General features: G+C 43.1%; 2 protein-coding genes across 2 annotated transcripts in view; one reads left to right on the top strand and one right to left on the bottom strand.

The window, feature by feature from the left end:
- Positions 1-359: 359 nt before the first annotated feature.
- On the bottom strand, positions 360-9700 carry LOC137293935 (zinc finger protein 830-like). Its single transcript, XM_067824799.1, has 9 exons — positions 9565-9700; positions 8582-8681; positions 6890-6992; positions 6182-6212; positions 5110-5267; positions 4286-4398; positions 3936-4013; positions 2150-2226; positions 360-1187 (listed from the first exon to the last, which is right to left on the bottom strand). The coding sequence occupies exons 1-9, from the start codon at positions 9675-9677 to the stop codon at positions 1031-1033; spliced, it is 930 nt and encodes a 309-aa protein (XP_067680900.1). The 5' UTR covers positions 9678-9700; the 3' UTR covers positions 360-1030.
- A 169-nt stretch (positions 9701-9869) lies between these two features.
- The window catches only part of LOC137293593 (mitochondrial genome maintenance exonuclease 1-like), a 79563-nt gene continuing 65142 nt past the window's right edge, over positions 9870-24290 (top strand). Inside the window, exons 1-3 of the mRNA XM_067824229.1 lie at positions 9870-9905; positions 10515-11206; positions 11820-12036. Coding sequence (XP_067680330.1) covers positions 10525-11206; positions 11820-12036 — 899 coding nt within the window. The 5' untranslated portion in view covers positions 9870-9905; positions 10515-10524. The remainder of the gene's footprint in view (positions 9906-10514; positions 11207-11819; positions 12037-24290) is intronic.

Raw genomic sequence — 24290 nt, 5'->3', positions numbered from 1 at the left:
TTTGACACCACTTTTAGTAATGTTCCAGCAATATCACTGGCGACACCAGAAACCGGCTTCACACTGTACCCACGTAGGAAGGACTTGGGTCTTCAGCTTCAGCTATACACTTAAGTTCAGCCAAATGAAGTGTCAACAATGAAATGGAAAAATAACTTGGTTACCCCAGGCACATAACAATGGCTAGGCCAGTCAGTCGCTGTTATTACACAGTGTCAAGCATGGATCTAAGACTAGCTAACTACAGCATAACTACTGCAAGTTCTTGCAGCTTTTAAACACATCTTTGACTGCAAAGATTTAACAGGCAGCAATGTTCTTATCTAAAACTGGAATTGCCAAGAAAAAGACAAACAGCAGTATATCAATAATATATTTAACAAATATTTCATGTATAAACATCTGTACACATTCTTTCTCAGTAATCTGTCAAACAGTCATTCATGTCTTCATTGTTACACAAGCATCCACCCAGCATCTAATAAGCACTGAGATATTTAAGCAGGGTTCTTGACTCGTATGCCATTACTGTTCCAGACAAATACTGGTTTATCAGTGTACATGTGATAACAAGCACATGTTTTAAAGTTTAAGTAAGGAACATGCTCAATGGCAGCTTGGGGTAAAATATCTGTCCATCAGCGAACATCCAGGCCCCAGGAAAACTTGAAACATTAATTATTATGTACTGTCTGGTTTCTGGCCCAACAAGGGGAATAACTCTTGCACAAACATGCAATTCATACCATGTATTACCAAGGAATGTTTCATGAACAAACCAGGCAATCATAAGTCCCTTCTCATGCAAAACACTCTGCTCTATTCTCCCTTTGTGAAGGCAGGAGTCTCTGTCAGCTCCCTGAGATGTGAATGATCACATTTGTAGATAGTATCCCAGTCACTACACAGGCTCATTTCCATGTAGCCAGTATCCCAGTCACTACAATGGCTTTTTTTTTCATGTAGACCATATCCTAGTAAATACAGTGGCCTTCTTCCATGTAGACAGTATCCTAATCACTACACAGGATCACTTCCATGTTTTTTTGGCTCTCCAGTCAAAGAGTTCCTCGAGTTCTGCCTCATCCACCTCCCCTTCACTGTCACTCTGTGCTTCTCGATCTCCCACCTTCCCTATCACCTCTGCCTTTTTGTCATGGAGGTCCTCAATCTCCTTCCAGCGATTGCTGCAGCAAAGATGACATCACTTGTGTATGGTCACAACAGGGTAATCAAGACAACTGGACTAGCAAGTAAATATGGTTCAAGCACATATGCAGTTTAGAAACCACTTTGTTCCTGTCACGACAGAGAATTATCACATCCGTGTGTATATTTTTCTCACTTTACGGAACATACATGGAATCATGTTTTGATAGATGAATAGGAATGCAGTATAGACAAAATATGGATAACTGCTTTATTTCATGACTACAACGTTTCGATCCAGATTCTTGTACCATTGTGAAGCAGGCAAATGTCGCACTCATGAAATAAAGCAGTCGTTATCCATAAAGTTTGTCTGTATTGTACTTCCCTGCTTTCAAAATGACACTCGAAATAGGAACAGGAATATACACATACATCACATCAAAATCAGATTGTAGTTTTGGCCACCTCAAACCGCAAAGCTGCAGACATCCAATTATGGGTCACAACAGCCTCTTATAAACTTTGATTGACTATGGAAATGACAACATTAGCCAATCGGAAAGGTGTCTTCTGGAGCATTACAACAATAGCTTCAAACCAGAGGTCCTTGTGTCATTGCGAGGTTTCAGAATTTTTTTAACATAAAATTTTGAGGTGACCCCCGGCTGAACAGTACAATATATCTAGACAAGTCCGGACACATCGCTGTACCCCTATCGCCTGCTTTGCCGATTGCTATGCTACCATAGCATGCAATCGATTAAAACTTTATCTAAACATAATCATGGGTGATTTGTCCCATCGATCACCATCCATGACATTTACATCACAATGACATGAGGGCCTGTGCTTCAAACTGGGGACTTCCATTCCAGACTATGATTTGAAAATAATTTGAAAACATTTGTGACTCCAATTTGGAAACATTTCAAAGTGTTCTTTATGAGATTATCCCCTCTCATCCTGGGTAATAAGCTGTCTCTGATCTGGAACTTACATTTGGTCATCTATTTCATCAATGTTCCGCTCGATATTGGCCTGCTGGTCATCTTCCTCTATAATGTTCTCTGACACCTGTAACAATACACCAGTGTATGAAACTCCTAGAAAAACGACAGGAAGCCCACAGGGATGACATCTGAAAAATGTTGCTGGCCCTGTTAACATGTAACCAGCCCTATATTAAAACATAGGAAATTGAGATATGGTGTTAAAAGAAAGTAATTAATGAGTAGCTTGTAGTGAGGTAAACGTAAACATGTGCAAAAGCAAATTTAATAAAACCATGACTTGGTGGTCACTGTTATTTCATTTAGTGTCACCGCCATCAGAATAAAACAACATTATTCATTGGCTGCAAGTATTCTTTAGACCAGTCACATTTAGTGTTAGATAAATAGGTAGGTTGATCTTTGAAAGTTACACTTTGATTGATCATGAACTATACAGACATCATCTAGTTACTACACTTGTAAATTATTTTCAAAATATGTCCTGTAGTCAATGAGATGGTCAAGTATACACCCTTGGAAAATGTATTGGCACACAGGGCCAGCTATGAAATAAAGTTGTAAGCCCGCCATGTAACTAGCAAACAGCGGGCCGCCAGGAGACACTATTTCATACACTGACTACACACAACATCATAAAGCTGCAATATCAAAACTTTCACAGTGTAATACTAAATGGAGTTTGCTGAATTTCAGTGAACTGTTTCAACGCTGAAAACAAAACACGATGTTCACAGGATATGACTAGCAATACATTAAGATCCATATCAAAAACGAATGAATAAAAATGCCTTCAGAATTTATACTGTTTCAACAGACTTCTGTGAGATTGGATTAGGCAAAACAGTTTCATGTCACATAGAACAGCAGAGATGTGGTGTTCAAGCATTTCCACAATGATCGTGTGAGAATTTGATAACTGAGGACGGCAAGTTTGTATTAACTGGATACTTGTCCAAGGAAGTTTGTTGGTCTGTCAGTCATGCACACACTCCAGCTCAGCGATGACTTAGCATAACGTGACCAGACTTTTCTCTTGTTTGTAAACGAATGCGCATGTTTATAAATAATCTGAGACTGGCATAATGCAAGCAATTCAGAGAGGTATTCACATCGTTTTACACTGTTGCGTACATATTCTTCTACAAATGTGTCAGTAAGGTTTATGACAATGCATATTTATGTTTCAAACCGGCTGCATCGTTTGCTCTCCATAAGGCTTCGATGACAGCACGTGGAGCTGCACAGCCCATGTCAACAAAGGGTCGCTATGCCAGTGGAAAGTGTTACACATTTTAGGATAATTTCTCAGTGAAACTGAACCATTTTAACAATGATTTTTCATTGGATGTGTAGACCCATCTAAAATAAAACAGTTTTTAAATGTGTACATTATATTGAATGAACTGTGTAAAATGTGACAAATCGCCTGCCACTTGTGGCAGACGTACTATGCTGGCTCTGGGTAGGTACTCTGGGTAGAAGAGTGTCTCATACAAAATGGGTGCTGACATGCAAACAAACTTCCTGGCACAGGTACAAGTACCAAGTAGCCAATGGACACAACTCTGCACATTGTTTACCACAGTCTGGATGACGGTGGGCCTTGTTTAGACCCACATCTGAACAAACAAAACACCCTGCATCTTCATTGACAAAGGTTCACATATTTAAAAGATTCAAAACAAGTTCAGTATGTTTTCAGAGCTTGTACTGGGAACAAACTTTCCTCACACACTGATATGGCTGTTATTAGAACACATGTATACGTACGTGTGATTCTTCTTTCATGGCTCTCTGGAACTGTTCCCACTCCTCCTCCATCTTGTCCTTGTACTCCACCTTTCTCACCTGGCAACACACACACAGATACTGAGTCAGGTATAACAAACAGGTGGACAATCAATAATACTCATGAGGACCTACTTTGCCCTTCCACTACCAAAGGCATATGGACTTTGAGACAGAAAGCCATCTGATCATACTGCTACAGATATACAAATTTAAAAGGGCTTAAATCATACATTTTGACAAAAACTGATGTAAGCTGACAGACTGTTGACCATCAGCAGTCATGAAGTTTGAGCAAAGACAGGTCCATCCTGACATTGCTGACAACATACCTTGGCATCCATCTTTGGGTCATCAAAAAATCCTTCAGGTAAAATGTCTGCCATTGTTTTGGGTTTTTCTTCAACAGCATCTCCTGATGGCTTGGAGCCCTTATCAAAGAAATCTGAAACAGTATTTGCGACAGAATATTGTTAGCCATAAGACCACACCAGTACACCATGATGAAACCATGTCCAGCTTATCAGATGTTAGAGCCTTTGCTCTTACTTTCATTTGTAAATCTAGTCAATTTTATAACACAATGTTTAGTTGTAAAACGCTTCTTAGTTGTTTACTGTTTTCACATCAAATTCTGGTACGTTGGTTAATTTAATGTTTCAACTTACCTAAAAGTAAAACATTTTGTGCCAAGGTAATAAGAAGCAACTAACAAGGTGGTCAGACTCACTGACTTGATTAAAACATGTCACTATATTTCCAAATTATGCAGATTGAAGCTCATGCTGTTGATCACTGGATTGTCTGGTTCAGAGGGGCAAAAGGGTAGCCTAGTGGTTAAAACGTTCACTTGTCATGCTGAAGGGCTGGGTTTGATTCGCTGCATGGCTACAAACTGTGAAGCCCATTTCTGTTATCCCTGCTATGATATTGCTGATATATTGGTAAAACTCACACACTCTGACCTAAACACCATTATTTAGAGACTGCAAGGCAAGGCAAGGCAAGGCAAGGCAAGGCAAGGCAAGGCAAGGCAAGGCAAGGCAAGGCAAGGCAAGGCAAGGCAAGGCAAGGCAAGGCAAGGCAAGGCAAGGCAAGGCAAGGCAAGGCAAGGCACCATTTTCACAGGGTGCATTGTTACTGCCAAATCACTGACCTGATGGCAGGACACCTGGCCCTTGTCTGGCAGATCTCCCTGCACCTTCATCAGCACCATCACTGTCTTCCTCGGATGAGGATCCATAATCTGCCAGCAATGAATTGCTTTGTGGCCCACTTTTAGGGGATGACTTGTCAAAAAAATCAGCAGGAAGACTGGAAAAAGAGAGACATCATTTACATTCTTGCACAAACATATCAAAAACAAGACTGTGATAAAACTGACAATACACAACAAATTATACACTTCAACTGGTCTAATTTCACAGCATTACAAATGAGTCTGAAATTGAAGTGAAAATCAAATAATGAATACCACATTTCCTCTAATTAATGTCAGATCTCTGATATGTGCCGGGCCTTTAATAAGCACCAGGGGTAAAGCAGCAGTGTAAGAAGCACTGGGTACGTTTGTTTATAAAAGTATTCTCCTTTGATCCAAAAATAGATTTATTAAGGAATGGTCCTTTAGTCCCTGTAGCTAACTTTGTCTTAATGCCTACTAACAATTATTTACTTCCAGTAAATGCAGTAAGTGTTGGGTCTTCAGTAAGTACTGGGCCTCTAACAAGCACAGGGTCTGGATGGCCATTGAAAAAATAAGTGCCAGGGCACTTACTAGAGGAAACATGGTATGTACGTTAATGTTAATAATAAGACAGCAGTTAAATTGTTTACTAACAAAAGTACTGGAATTTATTTGTTGTGTGCCTTCAGAACCTTCTAAATGTGAATCATAAAGTAGCATGAAGATCCATGAAGATCTGGGTTAGAACTGATCTTCAGTAACCCATGCTTTTTGTAAGAGGCCACTGACGGGATCGGTTCACTGACTTGGTTGACACATGTCATTGGTTCCCAGTTGCACAGATCGATGCTTAAGCTGCTGATAACTGATTGTCTGGTCCAGACTCAATTATTTACACACTGCCGCCATACAGCTGGAATGTTGCTGAGTATGGAATAAACCTAAACTCACTCACTCCCTCCCTCAAAAAGTGGCACAGCACATATTATAATATACTTGCACAGCAGTGTAATGGGAAGAAAACAAATGTCAAACTGCTTACCCTGACTGTTTTACTGGTGATCCATTCTGACCTGAGAAAATAAAGATTATACACATCACAGTATCTTTTGCACAATGTTACATCATGTCTATATCATATAAAACAAATCCATGGTGTTGCATCACGAATTAAGTAAAATATCTTTGAGTGTTAATCTTTGATGTTAATATTAGCAGCATATGTACATGACATCTTAACAAATATCCATTCTTGTTCATAGTGAGTGAGTGAGTGAGTTTAGTTTTACGCCGCACTCAGCAATATTCCAGCTATATGGCGGCGGTCTGTAAATAATCGAGTCTGGACCAGACAATCCAGTGATCAACAACATGAGCATCGATCTGCGCAATTGGGAACCGATGACATGCGTCAACCAAGTCAGCGAGCCTGACCACCCGATCCCGTTAGTCGCCTCTTACGACAAGTTGAGTCGCCTTTTATGGCAAGCATGGGTTGCTGAAGGCCTATTCTACCCCGGGACCTTCACGGGTCTTCTTGTTCATAAGCAAGTTGAAATAAATATTAAAAATTTTATAATAAATTTCCTTTTGTAACATGCCTACCTTTCTGCATATTCCACATACAAAATTAACAAGATTAATGTCAATAAAGAACCCATCTTGTAGAAATATATAACTTCTTCATTATGTCTGCTGTACACACAAATTATAAAGTTACAGTACAGAAAACTATGCTTCAGAATCTTACTTTTCAACTTCTTGCTGTGAGAAGCTCCAGAATCTGAGTGTGGAATAGATCTTTTGATAGAAGCAGGAACTGCTGGCCCCACAACCAATTTGGCAGCCACATACTGTCAAAATAATAAGTTTTACTGTGCAAATATCAGAGATGGCAACAGCAAAATCTATTTTCATATGAAAACTTAACATTGTGTCATAGAATAGGGGGGGTTCATGATTTTTCAACTGATTTAGACAATTTAGGGAATGGATCAGATGAAACAAAATCATCAGAAATATGCGGATCAGTAGAAAATTGCCAACGGGGAATCAAGAAACTAGAATACTAAAACAGTCTCCACCGATTACTGTGTTGTCGGGGGGCACAGGTGGCCCAGTCATCTTTGGCCTTGGTTATGCCAGAATCTCATGATTGGTTAAAATTATGCTTCTAGGTTGGTCTTTACAATACCTGTGGTCTGGTCATGCTTAGCACCCTGAGGTGATTGTGGGAGACCTGTACACCTTGTTTCTTACCAGGCACATTACAGTAACATGCCATGATATAACAGGAATGCTGGTCAAGGGACTTGAAACCCAACTCACTCACTCACTCTGTGTACATGCTTGTCTGCTTATATCATAAACATCAACTGACCCAAAACACTTATTTCAGAATTAAGCACCGTGAAGGTGTCAACATTCTATCTAAAATAATTTGTTATAAAAATTTTTAATTACTGATAAATTCAAGTATCCATTACTGGGATAAAGTAACTTAAACTACAAATAGTTACATCTGAACTGATTTTAGGAGGCAATCGAATTTTGTAACTGTAAAACATCCAGTACATAGGTTTCTTTTAATTATTGAACATGTTTCATGCTAACGTGCAAGTTGATGTTTTAGTTCAATTTTAAATAATATGCATGTATAAACACAAACACGAGTTTTACTAATATCATTTTACCTTGGACAGTGGACTGTAGGCCTGTAAAGTTTCATTGAATATTGGTTTATCAGGAAAGTGTTTCAAAATATAAGGATGAATATAATGAGTGAGTGAGCTCTGCCACTGCTTTCAGCAATATTTTAGTTACATCACAGCAGGGTTGAGTGAGTGAGTGAGTGAGTGAGTGAGTGAGTTTTATGCCACTTTTAGCAATATTTCAGTAATATCACAGCAGAGGTGAGTGAGTTGTAATGCCACTTTTAGCAACATTTCAGTAATATCACAGTAGAGGTGAGTGAGTGAGTAAGCAAGTTTTAATGCCACTTTTAGCAATATATCAATAATATCACAGCTGAGGTGAGTGAGTTGTAATGCCACTTTTAGCAACATTTCAGTAATATCACAGCAGAGGCGAGCGAGTGAGTGAGTAAGCGAGTTTTAATGCCACTTTTAGCAATATTTCAGTAATATCACAGCAGAGGTGAGTGAGTGAGTGAGTAAGCAAGTTTTAATGCCACTTTCAGCAATATTTCAGTAATATCACAGCAGGGGTGAGTGAGTGAGTAAGCGAGCTAGCTTTAATGCCACTTTTAGCAATATTCCAGCAATATCACAGCAGCAAGCATTCTACTTTAACCATTTGGCTACCCCATACCCCACAGGCTACTCTATCAGTTTATTGAAACAAGGTGTTTTACAACATAAACATGAATATGATGAAGGGGTTTCATGGTCTATGAGATGATCAGTGTTATATGTACTGGTACCTCTTTATGAAGCCTGCTCTGTATGTGTGCTGCCCATAACAAGTCTGACTTTATTGTTGTATTACATACAGTGCACACAAGCTGGTTCAGGCTGTTATATCTGAAAATAATAAACATTTGCATCATAAAAAAATACACTTTCATGGATTTTGCCACGTATATATTGTAATATCTCAATGATGTTGATATCATTCTATCAATGACGTGTTTAGAAAGGTGTTCTCAAGTTTAATCTACAGTTTTCATCATGTTATTGAATGGTACGGTGGTGGCAGCTCTCAGTTACTCCTTTTTCAACATAATGGCCAATCTGGAAGGTAACATTAATTACAATTTCGGCTAGATGCAAGATGGACATTACACTATGGAATCTAGTTAGTGTGATTCCACTCACTCTCTGATATATACTGGCGTCTCCTATTCTTGCGGTACTTACAAATATCAGCTGAAAAAATAATATAAACAGTTCTTTTCGTATGTATGATTGTTGTTTTCAAATGAAGAGATTCCCCCTCTAACAATTGCATCTATGAACTGCTTGATCCATCAAGTGAATTATCTCACTTGAGCTCGATGAAAAACATGGTCGTCCACCGCTGACTTTTCGAGGCGTCTCCTGTTCTCGCGGTACGAGAAAGTAATGTTATTAGGTGTAAGGAAGGGGAATCTTATCGGCATGGGTGGGGGAAAGTTACGATTTTTCCAAGTTGGTTACCACTCACGAATACTCGTTACATCGCAAAATTTTGATAATTCACAGACTTGGGCCAGTTCCTAGTTACCGGTCAGTGATGTAAACAACTGCTAAGTATCACGCATCGGCGACCTCGGCAGAAAATGTGTTTACCGCGAGAATAGGAGACGGCCCTATATATACTACTTGTTATGATCACTATGTTGTAACTTCTCATTCACACGTCGTATTCCTCTAACACATTCACTTTGACAAGGTCTAACTAATTCAAAGTACAAATTTACACTACTTTGCATGGGGATGTTCAATTCTATTGGATGACTTTAATGATGTCTGCTTTTGTTTCATCAAACGGCGAAGTTCGTCTTTCGACACAATTTTCTTCTTCTTACTCGACGCCATTTTGAACGTTTCGTTACAGCCGCCCATGCGAAAATGAATATTTCCGGACACAGCAAAATATTATGGTTGTTTATTGCTAGAAACATTTTCTACACCGATGGAAATATTCGTGTGTATTTGTAGTGTTCACGTATATTTATAAACAGTACAAAAGTTTAGTTATTCATGGAATACGGAAATAAAGATACAGCCCAGCTTGCATGTAGCCTTACAGCGCGAAAGAATAAGGTGCGAGACTGTTTATGTATTGAAAATTTATTTAAATTACGTTTAATGCCAGAACACGTACCGTAAAACATTTACTATGCGAAAATGTCTTAGTCCCAAGTGCTTTGTATAAATTGTTCGAGCTGTCATCATTGTCAATAATAACATTGGGGTCGCAGACGAGGATTAACAGCTGATAAACCATGAAAGAACCGGTAGTACATTCCTCAGTAACAATAAGCTGTTCTTATGTCTCCACAGGCCTTACATGTTTATTTTCGTTGTACGTTAATTACTATGAGGAGTGCAGTTTACTTGCTGCATTTTGTGAATTTCACTCAGTGCATGTCAAATTAAGTCCAGAAATTTTGCCTCATATGATACAATCATGAAACCAGAGACCATATAATAGATTTATATGGTCTCTGATGAAACGAGGGGAGCCCACAATCATTGTTAAACGATGAAACATTCAAAATATTGCACTAGAAGCAGTTGATTATCATCACACACAAACAGAAGTCAGCAAGTGGAGAAGAAATCAAATATCCCCGGTAAAACTGGCCTCATTGCCCTCAGTATGTGAATGAACTGAATATATTTTTAATATTCTTTTTTTCTTTGTTGCAGAAGTGGCAGAATGTTAAAGGTAATTGGACCTACACTTCGTTGGAAACATGCTAAATCTTTGGATGCATCAGGTATTATTAGTCTTGTGCGGCGATTGAAGTTCTCAAAGAGTGATATCAGAAAGCTCATAAACTTGAAGCGTGAAAATGAATTGCTGTTTGGACCTTTGCTTAAAGCAAAAGACTTGGAACCAAAGAAAAGGAAAGCAAAGAAGAAGAAATCTGTACAAGATGGGATTAGTGCAATTATGGAGCAATCTAGAACACAGACAGGTGATTGGGTGGATGAAGCTGACCTACTTGAAGAATCCATAATTACCTCAACAAATAGAACCAAGAAAACGGGAGCAAAATCAACCCAAACAGCCAAAACAACAGTAAAGAAAAGCTTGTCTGAAGAGCAGGTGACTTCCAAAAAAAGAAAGACACAAACCATCAGTGAATTAACTGAACAGGTACCACCTTTGTTTCAGTTCGTGTTGAACTATCCCCTTGATGTCAAGACTGATATGACCAGTGTTAAGTCTTCTGACTTTGGAACTCAGGTTGAGCAGATGAGTCTGAAAACCCTCCCAACAGTCAGTGCTGTATTGAATAAAACACAATCGGAAATGGCTCGTTTCTTTCTGCAGCGTTGGCGAGAGACATCTATAGCAGAACTTGGCAAAGAAGAATTCTACCAGAAGCAGGAAGGTAGGCACTCAGATCTCAACTGCTCAGTCAAATGATAGCTTTGTCAGTGGCTGGATTGTAAGTACAGATAGAACAGTATCGGACCTACAGAATGAGAATTATATTTTCCATTTTATGTTATTTTCATGTGTGGTTGTCTTGACTCAAGTCATCCAAGTATCAATTCAACCAATCAGATGAGAAGAAATTTAGTAGCCGTAAAATGAAGTGAATTATAGCCATTGATTGTCATTCTTGGTACCTAACAGGATAAGGAGTATTCATGTCATTAGTTTCCCAGTTGCATAGACTTATGCTCATGATCTCAGTCACTGGAGTTGCCAAACCCCATCGTTACCAGCTGTTAAATGGCAGCAATATATCTTATTCATTTCTTTGTTGTTTATGGCACACTGAGCAGTATTCCAGCTATATGGTGACAGTCTATCTATGCACTATGGATACAATGTCAACCAAGGCAACCAAAGCAACCTGACTGTCTGATCCTGTTAACAGCAAGCATGGGTTGCCGAGGAGCAGTTCTAATCCAGATCTTCATAGGTTCATACAATATTAACAGAGTCATCAACGAAATGTTTTAGCTAACCCCTTTTAACACATTTCTCTGTCCCAGGCATTAAGCGTGATGGTATCAACCTCCATGCCTGTATCCAGCAATTCCTCTCCGGGAGCAGCATCAGTGACATCCAGGTACAACCACGCTGTGAAGGGTACTGGGAAAGTATACATGGTGCACTGGACATGGTGGGAGAGGTCAAGGCTGTTGAGAGCAAGGTGGTCCATCCCCAGCTTATGTACCAAGGCACCTACGACTGTGTGGCTTCATTCAGGTAGGTCAATAATAGCACCATTCAACTTTCAAGGCACATGATGGTATCAAACGGTATTATATAACAATATTTACAGGGAGGGGAATAATGGGCACAGGGCACTGGATTTTGGAGAATAGAAATGTTTCAGGACAGTGCTCATTTCAGAAACGTATTGTGTTTTTGTGCTGAAAATACATTGTTTACGTGATTGCTCATTGTAGGAAAAAAGACTCTCCTCTTCTGAATAAGAAATGGTATGAAAACCGTTTCAAAGAAGACTTTGTTTGTGTGGGCCTCATAGTGATTTAGGATTAGACTTGATACATAGCAGCAGGTGCAGTGGTGTGGCCTAGTGGTTAAAGCATCTGCTTGTCATGCTAAAGATCTATGTTTGATCCCCCTCATGGGTACAATATGTGAAGCCCATTTCTGGTGTCACCTGCCATGGCATTGCTTGAATATTGCTAAAAGCAACCTAGAAGAGTAGTATATACAATGGGGGTTTTAAAACACTTTCAAGAAAAGTCTCTACAAAGCCTTATTTACTAAATAAGGCTTTGGTTGGGTCCTTAGCTCTTGCTACTATTACCCCTACTACTTAACGTGTGTTGGAGGTAACACTGTGCCTATGTCACGTTTATATCAATGAAACAGTTTAACGTGAACCGCCTATGATCTCTTTGGTGTTCATAATAAAGGCTTGTTGGGCTTTTTGTATCCCCTGTTCTATGTACTTTTTTTTCTCGTCCTCACTGATAGCAGACTTACGAGATTTGGACCGAATATCTTGTTTCATTCCGTTATATTTTGTGAGTTCAGAGAGGATTGAACGAAACTACTCTTCTGAGATCTTACTATCAGAGAGTGCCGTGGAAATACGCCCACTTACTGTGTTGAGCTTTGCTTCGGCCAGAACCCTGATCTCGTCGTGTTTCAATGCCTTACGATGCAGTCTGCGTGATACTAACTTAAGCGCCAACCCTAACACCCCTGCCACCCCAGCTGTTATTTCAATACCTAGCACTATAGGTGCAGCCACGATGGTAGCCAACAACCCAACACCTGCCGCCCCTAGTCCCATGCTGGTTGCCATAAGGGTAGTGTCAGCCCCGTCCACGATATTGAAAGCTCTATGGTACTTTTTACATAGTGCTTTCCGCGTGTCACGGTCTTGTTCTAGTTGGCGTTTCACATCACATAACTGCCTCAAGCGGAACCCATCTACGGTTTCCAGCGTCTTCGCTACTTCCTCTACGACTGGGTACAGACCCATCCTATAATATATATTTTGAAAGATATTTTAATTGAGTTTCAGTTAATAGTTTATCAATGTATTTGAAGCCTACAAGGTCTATAGCCCTAGATATGGTAATAGGTGAGAGGCTAATAGACTTTTCTGTTGTAATAAAAACCCCACGGAGGCTTATTAAACGGTTTATAGGACTCGTGAGGTTATCCCGTTGTATAACAATACGGCAATATTTTTTTAGGTGTTCTTCACCCCAGTGTATTACCACCCAGGGTAAAATTGGGATTGCTCTCGTGGTATTTCCCGCGTTTTCATCCCTCTGAAAGAGGACTTCTATGATGATTGTGGAAGGGGTGGCTAATAACTGAATATGCATCGGGGAAAGCATATTATTACCAAATGTTAATTTATTGCTTGGTTCAAAAGACCTTAACCCAATTTTTTCTTCACCAAAATTTATCGTGGCTGCTACGATACCATCCGGAATGAAATCCCCGAACCAGATACCGTTGTTCCTAATCTTAGAGATCCACCCATTTTCGTCCATTGTGATATAAGGTGAGGCGATTGTTAAGTTGATCAGCCATTTGGGCTCTTTAAAATCTGATAACGACACCCGTCTGTACACGTTGTCTTTCAAATGCAGGATATATAAATCATCTTCCTCACCAGGCTGATCGAATCCCTCCGTATCTCCTAGGTCGTTAAGCGTAGTGTTGGGACGATGACTGGTCATTATTATACTATTACGATATAATTTCCAACTGGTTTTCTGATAATAATTCAGGGGTGAACTTCATACCCATGAAGTGTATGTTGTCAGGCAGGAAGATCTTGGTTAGTGATATCTTGTTTTCCACGATCACGTTGACCCCCTGCAGACTGGTGTTGGAGCCGACACTCACCCGCACGTAAACGTTGCAAACTTGATACTGGTGTCGTTTCACCCACCCGAGTTTGATTCCCTTCACGATCTCAACATCATTCCCCGATGGTTCCCCTAGGTAGACTTTGATGATCAGTGTTGAGTTTGCTGGTAGACTCTCTAGTATACTGACCACGCCTTCGAATTCAGACACCAACTGTAATGTCACGTTTTGTATGGCCGGTTTACTCGATAGCATGTGGGCTGCCATAGTGTTGAGTGGGCTGACGACTACGCTACGTCTCTGAGTTGGGACGTAAGCCACGAGCAGGGTTCCATTGTTCACGACTTTGTTTAGGTGGTTGTCTTTGTTATCAGTGAACACGTAAGGGGAGCCGAGCCTAATATTGAGAAACCAGTCGTTATCGGGTAACAACACCCACTTATCATCTTCGGTGAAGACGAGCATATATGGCTTGTTTCGGGTGACGGTAGTGCTCTCAACATCGTCTAAGTCGAACAGTTTACCCCCGAACGATGGGTATATTATCCAATTATTATTACCGGTGTTGACAAGGGCGTACTTAGTGTTGATTGTTGCTCTTGTGGTATCTACTATATCACTTAGGGTTCCACCGGAGGGGACTTCAACGCGTTTGTAAATGTTGTTTTTCAGTTGCAAGGTGTACGATTTACCATCTACTCCGGGAGCGTCGAAACCGCGCGTGTCTTCGAGGTCGGAGATCCCGATATTGACGCATTTTTTCACTCCGGGCCCTTGTGCGCTGGTCATTTTACATGAAGCGTTAAGCTGAGGTATCCTATATTTACAGGATTATGATTTATATCTAACACCGATATTATCAGCTCAGGTATGTTGCCCTGGGTTAATCTCTTATACTGCCGTGGTGAAAACGACTCGGTTCTACCGTCGTTGTATTTCTCAGTTTTCACCGGCACTGCTCTCAGTATAGTGGAAGGGTGACCTCCTTGAATGTTGTACGTTGTGCTCACCTGACCGAGATGAATGTACAGCTCTCGGTACGGTACTAGGTCGGGTAACTTCGTGCCTGTGACGGTTGTTGTTGGTTTTATCTCGTCAGGAGACATACCGAGTATCCTCGCTAATGGTCGGCCGAGCCTCAAGGAGGTTCTTCCGTTGTTGATTAACACCACTGTGCCGTTTGAGTCGTTCATCTTGAGTTCGGCTCCCAGGGGTTTGAAGACCTCGTCGTTTAGAGAGCACACGCTGTAGTAGCCGTCAGTTATCTGACTGCGAGTTCCACTGACGAACAGCTTATTGTTGCTGGCGTTGATGTTAGTCCATTGCGGTAGGTAGGTGATATCGCAGAGTGCGACTTCGAGTTGGCCTGACGTGTTATCGATCGCGTGCGTCAGCTGAACGGCCTCACCGCTCGTTATTCCTGGAAGTGTTATGTACATGTTAGAGTATATATGCTCATTATATAATAGTTTTAAAATGTATTCCCCTGGTGTGTTTTACCCTAAACTGGACGTAGATTTCTCCCCCATGAAGATCGTGGTTGCTCCTGGGTTGTATTTTAATGCCCAGCTTTTAGATGTGTTCGATAAGTATAAGCTTTCGGTGACTAACGTCAAGGCAGTCCACGCTTGGTTCAACAACCCTATGCAGTTCTGGCAGAATCAATTAAACTTTGCCGTGTGGTGCGCTACAACGGGGTGTGGTGTGACATTGACCGACACTCGGCGTGGACCGCTGAGTCAGTCTGTGTTCAAGTTCCACGTGTACTACCAGGTCAGACGTATCCTTAAAGAGATCAGCGCCCCCCTCCCACAGGACAAAGCGTGGGACGCAACAAACAACCTGTACGATAGACGGGCCTACGAACGTATTTGCAATGAATTCGAAATAAACCCGAAGACGGATTGGCGTTTGTCGGGCCCGAACCACAGGTTGGGTATTCCTTATGATGGGGGGCGACCAGTGAAAGAAGTCAGTGATGATTTACTGAAACGAGATATACTACGCCAGGACTTTGCTTTGTCGAGTAATGAATGGAGGGATGATCGTATGAACTTTAAAGGTGGTGTTGCTTTCACAGTCCAGAAAGTGGAGCAGTCAACCGCAGACGGGTGGAAAATGTTCATGCTGGACACGTCGAAAGGATTCACTCATGCTGGCACAATACGCTTGAACGACTCGATTCGAACGTACGTGTGGGCGCTGTTGGGTGCGCAGTCGATGACGCGTTCCAACATCCTCGGTAAGGGAACTGCTTACGACGCTCAGAAACAGTTCGTTGCCAACGTTGATGATGCTATCAATTCTCCAGTTGATCTCCCGCGGGCCATCGAACGCTACCAAAACGTGTTAGAATACGCCAGATCGAAAGTCAATTACGTGTTCGGCGTGGGGCTGTATATGGCTCCGAGTGATATGCAACTGAGAGTAAAAAAAGTGGTGGGTTATAACAACAAAATAGTCATAGCCACGGCGGATCAAAAGTTGGGTATCAACCCCGATATTAACACCCCCTATATCCCACACATCCCACCACGTGAAACGGGTATAGTGGCGCCACCCCCGGAGTCTAAAGTTCATGTGGAGGTACCCCCCACACACCCCCATATTCAGGCCTCCAATCACATCGATAATAAAACTGCCCTGGTGGTTGGTGGGGTAGCTTTGGGACTTATTTGGTTAAAAATTTCTTAGCCGCTACGTACACCAGACCCGCCACGGCGACGATGGCTGCCCACAGGTTTTGACTGAGCCACGTGGCAGTTTTAGCCAGAGCGCCCAACAACCACGAGACGATGCTACCCAGGATGCCGGGAAGGGCTTCGGCGGCTTTACCAGCCAGTTTAGCTAGGCGTTCCCCGAGTTTTTTTATCCAGTCTTTAACACCACCGCCACTTGGGGTTCCGCCGCCGGCAGGCCCCACAGGGGTACCCCCTGTCAGTGACACCACCAGGGTTGATATGATGAAACCCAATGCAGTCAGAATGCTGGCGATGGTGATCCCTTGCTCCCGGAACAATATCCGAATCCTGTCTGCTAACGTGGTGTCTCGGTGGAGGACTTGATTGATGGTTTCCCGCACACGGTTGGTCTGGGATCTAAGCTTTTCTTTGTAGCCGGACGCTGTCTCCAACCAGGTCTGCCTTTCATCTTCCAAATTACGTATTCGTTCCTCGATGGTGGCTTTCATAGACTCGTCCTCAGTTTCACCGAGTTTTTTCTTTTCATAGGCGATGTGGTCGTCTATCTCACTCATTTTGGCCGTGCTTTTCCAGAGCTGACCACGAATGGTTTGCATCAACAGGTCCAACCCCCGCAGTTCCCGAAAGGTAATTTCGAGACCCGGGAAGGGCTTGTTCTCATAGTCGGCCAACACCTTTTTAATATCATAAGTCATGTTTTGATCCGATGGGGAGTCCCTGATGCCTTCCAGACTTTGAACTAACTTCGGAGGAAGCTTAGGTCGCGCGCCACCGTAATCTCCGAAGCCTAGTTCCTTTTGGACAAACTTACTTCCATGTTTACCGGCCAATGTTGATAAGGCAAGCGGTTCTCTCGTGCGTTTATGCATGAGATCGATCTCCAGGTGATCCTTCAAACGCAGCGTGCCATTGCTATCGATGGTAAACTTGGAATAGTACCTTCCCGACGACTCGAGTTTGGATTTATTTTCAACTGCGTTGTAATAACCGTCGACGGCGCCCTTAATGAGTTTGTCACCTTGCGAGAATGAGGTCTCCTGGTCATCATCGAATGCCTGGGCACTATCGTCCCACATATCATCCATAGGTATGTCTTCATCCATTAGTATTAAAAATATATTTCCTTTATATAACAATGTACGGCAGAAAATTAGATCCTTTCAGAAGATTGAGAGAGCCACTAGGCGCCAGAGCCGTGCGCCAGTCGGTGACCATCACCAACAATCCCAGCAAGATAGACCAGAATCAAACTCTGCTGGTTAGATTTCCAAACCTTGGTGAGAATGACCTCATTGTACCAGGCACTGTTCGACTGGCGTTCAATATCACGTTGACCTCCGACAACGACAAACGCGAGCTAGTGCGGAACGTGGGTCGAGCTATCATCAAGAAAACGACCGTCAAGATCAGCGGTAACGAGGTGTTGAGCATCGATGACAGCGACGTGTTTCACTGCTACGGGGATCTCTGGAAAAGCGAGGGAGAACGAGTCAATGATGTGTACCAGGGTATCAGCAAATCAACCCGGTCGCGCATAGGGTATGCCTTCACGCCAGACCAGCTAGACAAGCTATCGGACGGTGAAAAGGCCATCGCTCGAGCATACGGGAATCGATTCTGCGTGCCGCTCGACTTCGAGTTGCTCACGGGACACGCGCCGTTTTACCAGGCCGCGCTGGGTGATAGGCTCGAATACGAGCTCACGTTTAACGACTATAGCAAAGTAGTGCGTACGCCGAACGGTGATGAGGCCAGTTATGCCATAGACAACATCTCTCTGGAGTTCGACATGGTCACTAGCCCGGAGCTGGCCAGGCAGGTTCGAAGCCAGTACTCTGGGAAGATGGCTATCCTGTACGATCGCGTACTGAGGCATAGATCAGTCGTGCGAGATAAGAGCGACACTGTGTGGAATATCAACCTGAACATGCCGGCGCGATCGATGAAAGGTATCCTGGTCGTCCCCGTGGAGGATTACGAGCCATTCCGGAGGGACAGCGAGAAGTTTTTCAACCCCGAGATTGAAAAGGTGGAAGTGACCATCGAGGGCGTGCCCAACCAGCTGTTCAGTCATGGTATGAGACCACACCAGCAGTGGGATGAGATAAAAAAGCTACCAGTGGGGACCCCACATTATATAACAAAGGACCTGGACCTCGGCTCCGTGCAGATCGGTGAATACCTGACCACCAAGTACGCCCTATGGTTGGACATGCGATCCACGGATGATGATAAACTGCACGGTAGCGGGCGCCGTATAGATAACGGCAGCGAAGGGATAACCATCCAGATTACTAAGAAGGCTCAACCCGCTGGTAAGTTGAAATTATATCTGTACGTTATTATGGACGCGCAACTTAATATAGACAATGGGAGATTCGTGCAAGCCATCTACTAAGTGGGGGACACCCCCACACCCCCAACTCCCCACTGACCCACACTGCGCCATAGTGTGTGGGCAGACTGGCTGTGGGAAGACCGTTTTCGTCTTGGATATGTTGGAGGGTTACTACAAGGATGCGTTCGATAACATCGTTATCATGTGCCCTACTCTGAGCATGAATAAAACGTACGCGCGACCTTGGGTGATGACGGACCCGGACGTGCACAAAATCGACCCTGGAACACGCCTGCAGGACTGGTTGAAAGCTCTTCACGAGAAATTTAAAGGGGAACCGACGCTGTTCATACTGGACGACTGCAGCGCTAATCGCGAGATAACAAAAAAGAGAGACATGCTATCGTACCTGGCCTTCTCCGGCCGGCATGCAAATCACAGCGTCTGGGTGCTAACGCAGAAGTTCAACTCGGTGTTGAAAGACCTCAGGGAGCAGACGCGATGGGTAGCCTTATTTCACTGCAAGGACAGGGATTCGTTCGAGGAGTGTTTGAGAGAGAACGATGTGATGAGCAAATTAGAACGGGAACGGGTGAAGAAACAGCTCGCTGAAACTAAACACGCTAAGCTCGTGCTCAAGACCGACCAACCAGTAGCATATAGGGTGTGCTAAAGCTAAGCAAAGCTAAGCAAAGCTAAGCAAATGCTAAGCAAAGCTAAGCAAATGCTAAGTATAGCTATGATATTTGAAGTGTTTGTCGTGTGCAACTTAACCTTCATTTCTCTGTGTTTTGTCTGCATCGGGTATTATATAGTTAAAACTAAATCTTACTTGTTATATTATAAGATGGAGTGTGAGGAATTGCTCGAACAATTGTTGGTGGAGGGTACCCCCACTGATGATAAGCGAGAGAAACTGGTGGCGTTGGCTGTTGGCGGCAAAGCCAAACATTACTTTGGAGACTACACTCCGGATAAAATTCACAAAATGTCAGCCGAAGAAATCGATAAGCTGTACGCTAGATACGAGTCCCGGCTCGGAGCAGAAATGACAAAGACAATAGGATCGGCTATGACCCAGATATACACCGGTATTGTATCATACTTCCTTCCCATTCCACCAGAGCGCCGACTTTACCTGTGGGAGGACCTCGAGAAAGACCCTTTTATCGAACACGCCGTGAGTTCTATCAGCTGCGGGCTGTACCACAAATATGGTATGTTGTTGGCTCCAGTGACGGCGGCGATTATCACGGCAAAGCATTGTCAATTTGAGAGAAAAAATAATAATAATAGTATAGATGGATGCTGCTCCCGAGATGACGGTGGGGGTACCCCCCACACCCCCAACAGTGAGGGAAACCCCTCCCGAGGTGACGGTGGAGACCAGGGAACCAGTGGGGGAAGTGACCCCTTCACAGGAACCCCCAACAGTAACCAGGCAGAAGAATCCTAAGAGAGTAGCTGCCGGTAAAAAACGGTGGTGTAACCAACATAAAATTATTACAGTGACCAACCCAACCCGACTGTTGTTGGCTGTAGGCGTAACTGCTGCCTTGGCTATCTCGTGGTTATATACACGTGAGGGAAACCCTCACCGTGAGGTGGTACCCCCCACCCCAACACAATTAGAGGTCGACCCGCATATCATGTTATAATTTAAAATATTTTTATATATACATAATGTCTGAGGGGAAAACGTTCGTCAACGACGCATACCACGCCACAGTGGTCGCCAGTCTAGCAGTAGGGTACGCTCGGTTGACTAAAATGGTGCTTAAACAACCAACTATCAAGCTAGATTTCAACCTGCAGGATATGGGTATGCTCATAATGAACCTTGGTATGGCGATGGCCACAAAAGACATCCTAGTAAAACAAGGGATAATACCTGATAATATAATGAAATAAATATAGGATGGCCACGATAGCTATGATGGTCGGTGGGGCGTTAGTGAATGCCCTGGCATTTTCCGGGAGTAATTTCCTCTTCTCGAAACTACGAGATGATCACGCGGCTGAAATACAGGAAGAAAGGAAGCGGCACGATCTCGCTACTGAGAACTTACAAAAGGCACAGGCCGAGTACGCTAAAAAACGCCTCCAGAGGATCGATTTTATTAACGAACAACTCCAGCGTGAAAACCATGCCGTTCAAACATTCAACGATGTCGATGAAGCAATGAAAGAATACTACCTACTAACTGGTAAACGATTGGAACCGCTCAATAAACCCACACTCGCTCAGTACTACACACCATCCAAGGGACAAATGAATCGTGAACTGGGCTTCATAGTGTTGGGTATAGCAGCTACTGCGTTGGTTGCGAAGCAATTAAATTAAATACCTATATAAGTAAACATGAGACCCGCTCCATACCGATGCGAATACATACTTATGGGGAAGACCGAGGCCTGTGGTAGGAAATGCAGGAATCAGGGGTTCTGTTGTTTCCATATGGGAAGTCCTAACTACACGTGTTCTGTGTGTGGTATCGGGGTTAAAGGACACTACTGTCTATGTAAAGCTCACGGAGCGAACGTAGTCAGACATCAACTCATCTACGAGAATAAAAAGGACTACATAAAAGAACGTAGGCGACTGCTCAAGATAGACACCAAATAAATGTTTTATCAAGGGTTACCTCCCTTTACTGTGACCCAATTAGACATTGGTTATGTTAGGTGTAAACACTATGACTACTGTACGCGAGCTAAAGCGGGTCGCAAAACAGAGAGGTGTGATCGGGTATTCTCGAATGCGGAAGTCAGCATTGTTGAGATTACTAGGTTTAGAAGCCCCTCCTACGGTAAAACAATTAAAAGCTCAAGCAAAACAGCTTGGATACACGGGTTATTCAAACCTGGGGAGAGCCGGGTTAACCGCATTGTTATCACATACCCCAGTGGTGGTGCCTACAGTAAAACAACTGAAAGCCGAGGCACACGATTTGGGTTTAGGCGGGTATTCCCGTATGAGGAAACCACAGCTTTTAGAATTATTACGACAGAATAGAGCTATTGACCTACAGTTCGTGCTCACTGAGCGCGCTGTAGGCAACTATTTGAGAGGTTGGCGCATGCACGTTGATAGAAACATAGACATTACAGATATCAAGCCTCTGATAGCTGATAAGGTCAACCAGGAACTAAATAACCTAGGAAGTATCAAGTTTCAGATCACAGTGAAAATGTCGCTCGATAAGCAGGTTGGGGGCCCCACAGGGGCCACTGAATATGTTCAGCCTTACTTCCGAGGTAAACAAGAGGTTGTCACACATACAGAGACCATTGACGCATCAATCGATACCAGTTTTCATCAGATACGAGAATACCTAGAACGCTACACACACTTGGGGTCCGGGTGGGCTGTAGATAAAATCGATAATGTCTATCTAGACATAGCTAACTACGTGCCGTTCAGAGGCGGGTCATACCTAGCCTTGCCCCCCTACTATAGGAACAAACATGCCATAGTAAACGTTAAGAATAGAGGAAACGATTGCCTGAGGTTAGCTATCAGGTCAGCCTTATTTCCAGCTGACACTAATCCGAACAGGTCTTCTAATTATCCTCAGGATGATGGGCTCAACTGGGATGGTATAGATGAACCCACCCCCATATCCCAGATCACTAAAGTAGAAAAACAGAATAATCTGGCTATAAATGTCTTTGGGCACGAAGGTAACACAACAATAGTACACAGGGTCAGCGAAGTGAAGGATCGCCAAGTTATCAATATATTCATGATCCAGCGAGGTGACAAGTATCACTACACATGGATAAAACACTTTAGCAGGCTGTTGTATGACCAATCGGCACACAGAGAAAAGACCCACTTCTGTGAACGATGCCTACATGGCTTCACACGAGCTGATTTATTAGAATCCCACCGGGAGGATTGTCAAGGTGTGGGGCAGACGGCCATACGAGTCGACATGCCTAAGGAAGGTGATAATATCCTAAAATTCGGTAACCACAAGAACCAAATGTCTGTGCCTTATATCATATACGCCGACTTCGAAGCCTTGGTGGTGGGAGATTCCCCCAGTGGTGCCGCCGGCGAGGCCCCCTTCACCCACAAAACACAAGAGCATAAAGCCTGTGGGTTTGGATACATTGTCGTCCGTTGTGACGGGGAAACGAAAGCTCCGGTAGTGTATAGGGGCCCTGACGCGGCTGAAAGGTTTCTAAAATGTTTGCAGGAGGAAGAAAAAATTATTAGGAATACATTGTATAGAATCGCTCCCATGCGTATGACCCGAGTCGACAGGCTAGCTCACGCTAGTAGCACTAACTGTCACGTGTGTGACTCACCACTTAACGGTGATTCGGTGAGAGATCACTGCCACATAACTGGTAAGTATAGAGGCGCCGCTCACAGTGCGTGCAACCTCAAGCTTAAAATCAACCCTAAGACAATAAACATCCCCGTTGTCTTTCACAACTTGAGAGGGTACGACTCACACTTGATCATGCAGGCCATCGCGAAAATCGATGGTAATATAACGTGTATCCCCAACAACATGGAGAGATACATCTCCTTCAGCTTAAACGGACTTAGGTTCATTGACTCGTTTCAGTTCCTCCTGTCGTCACTCGACAGTCTGGTCAAGGCCAACAATACCTTCCCTATCACCGATCGATACACAGACGCCGAGATTAGACCCCTGCTTATGAGGAAGGGTGTGTACCCCTATGAGTACATGGATAGTTGGGTCAAGTTCACCGAGACCAGACTACCCCCTATTGACTGCTTTTATAGCAAGCTGAATGAGGCGTCCGTCTCACGAGATGATTACTCGCACGTGACTAACGTATGGAATAAACTGGGTTGTAAGAACCTGGGTGATTATCACGACCTGTACTTGAGGACAGATGTACTGCTGTTAGCCGACGTGTTTGAGACGTTTAGGCTATCTTTCAAAATATATATTATAGGATGGGTCTGTACCCAGTCGTAGAGGAAGTAGCGAAGACGCTGGAAACCGTAGATGGGTTCCGCTTGAGGCAGTTATGTGATGTGAAACGCCAACTAGAACAAGACCGTGACACGCGGAAAGCACTATGTAAAAAGTACCATAGAGCTTTCAATATCGTGGACGGGGCTGACA

The sequence above is a fragment of the Haliotis asinina genome, chromosome 8 (assembly GCF_037392515.1).
Source record: "Haliotis asinina isolate JCU_RB_2024 chromosome 8, JCU_Hal_asi_v2, whole genome shotgun sequence".
Classification (NCBI taxonomy): domain Eukaryota; kingdom Metazoa; phylum Mollusca; class Gastropoda; order Lepetellida; family Haliotidae; genus Haliotis; species Haliotis asinina.
Note: the sequence above shows the minus strand (reverse complement) of the source record. Positions and strands in the feature narration are given on the sequence as shown.

Excerpts from the sequence above, each read along its gene's own strand:
- LOC137293935 (XM_067824799.1), bottom strand. The coding sequence starts at position 9,677 with ATGGCGTCGAGTAAGAAGAAGAAAATTGTGTCGAAAGACGAACTTCGC. Across the intron at positions 8,682-9,564 it reads ATTGAACATCCCCATGCAAA|ATATAACAGCCTGAACCAGC; the intron begins GTAGTGTAAATT and ends TATTATTTTCAG. Across the intron at positions 4,014-4,285 it reads ACCCAAAGATGGATGCCAAG|GTGAGAAAGGTGGAGTACAA; the intron begins GTATGTTGTCAG and ends GTGTGTTGCCAG.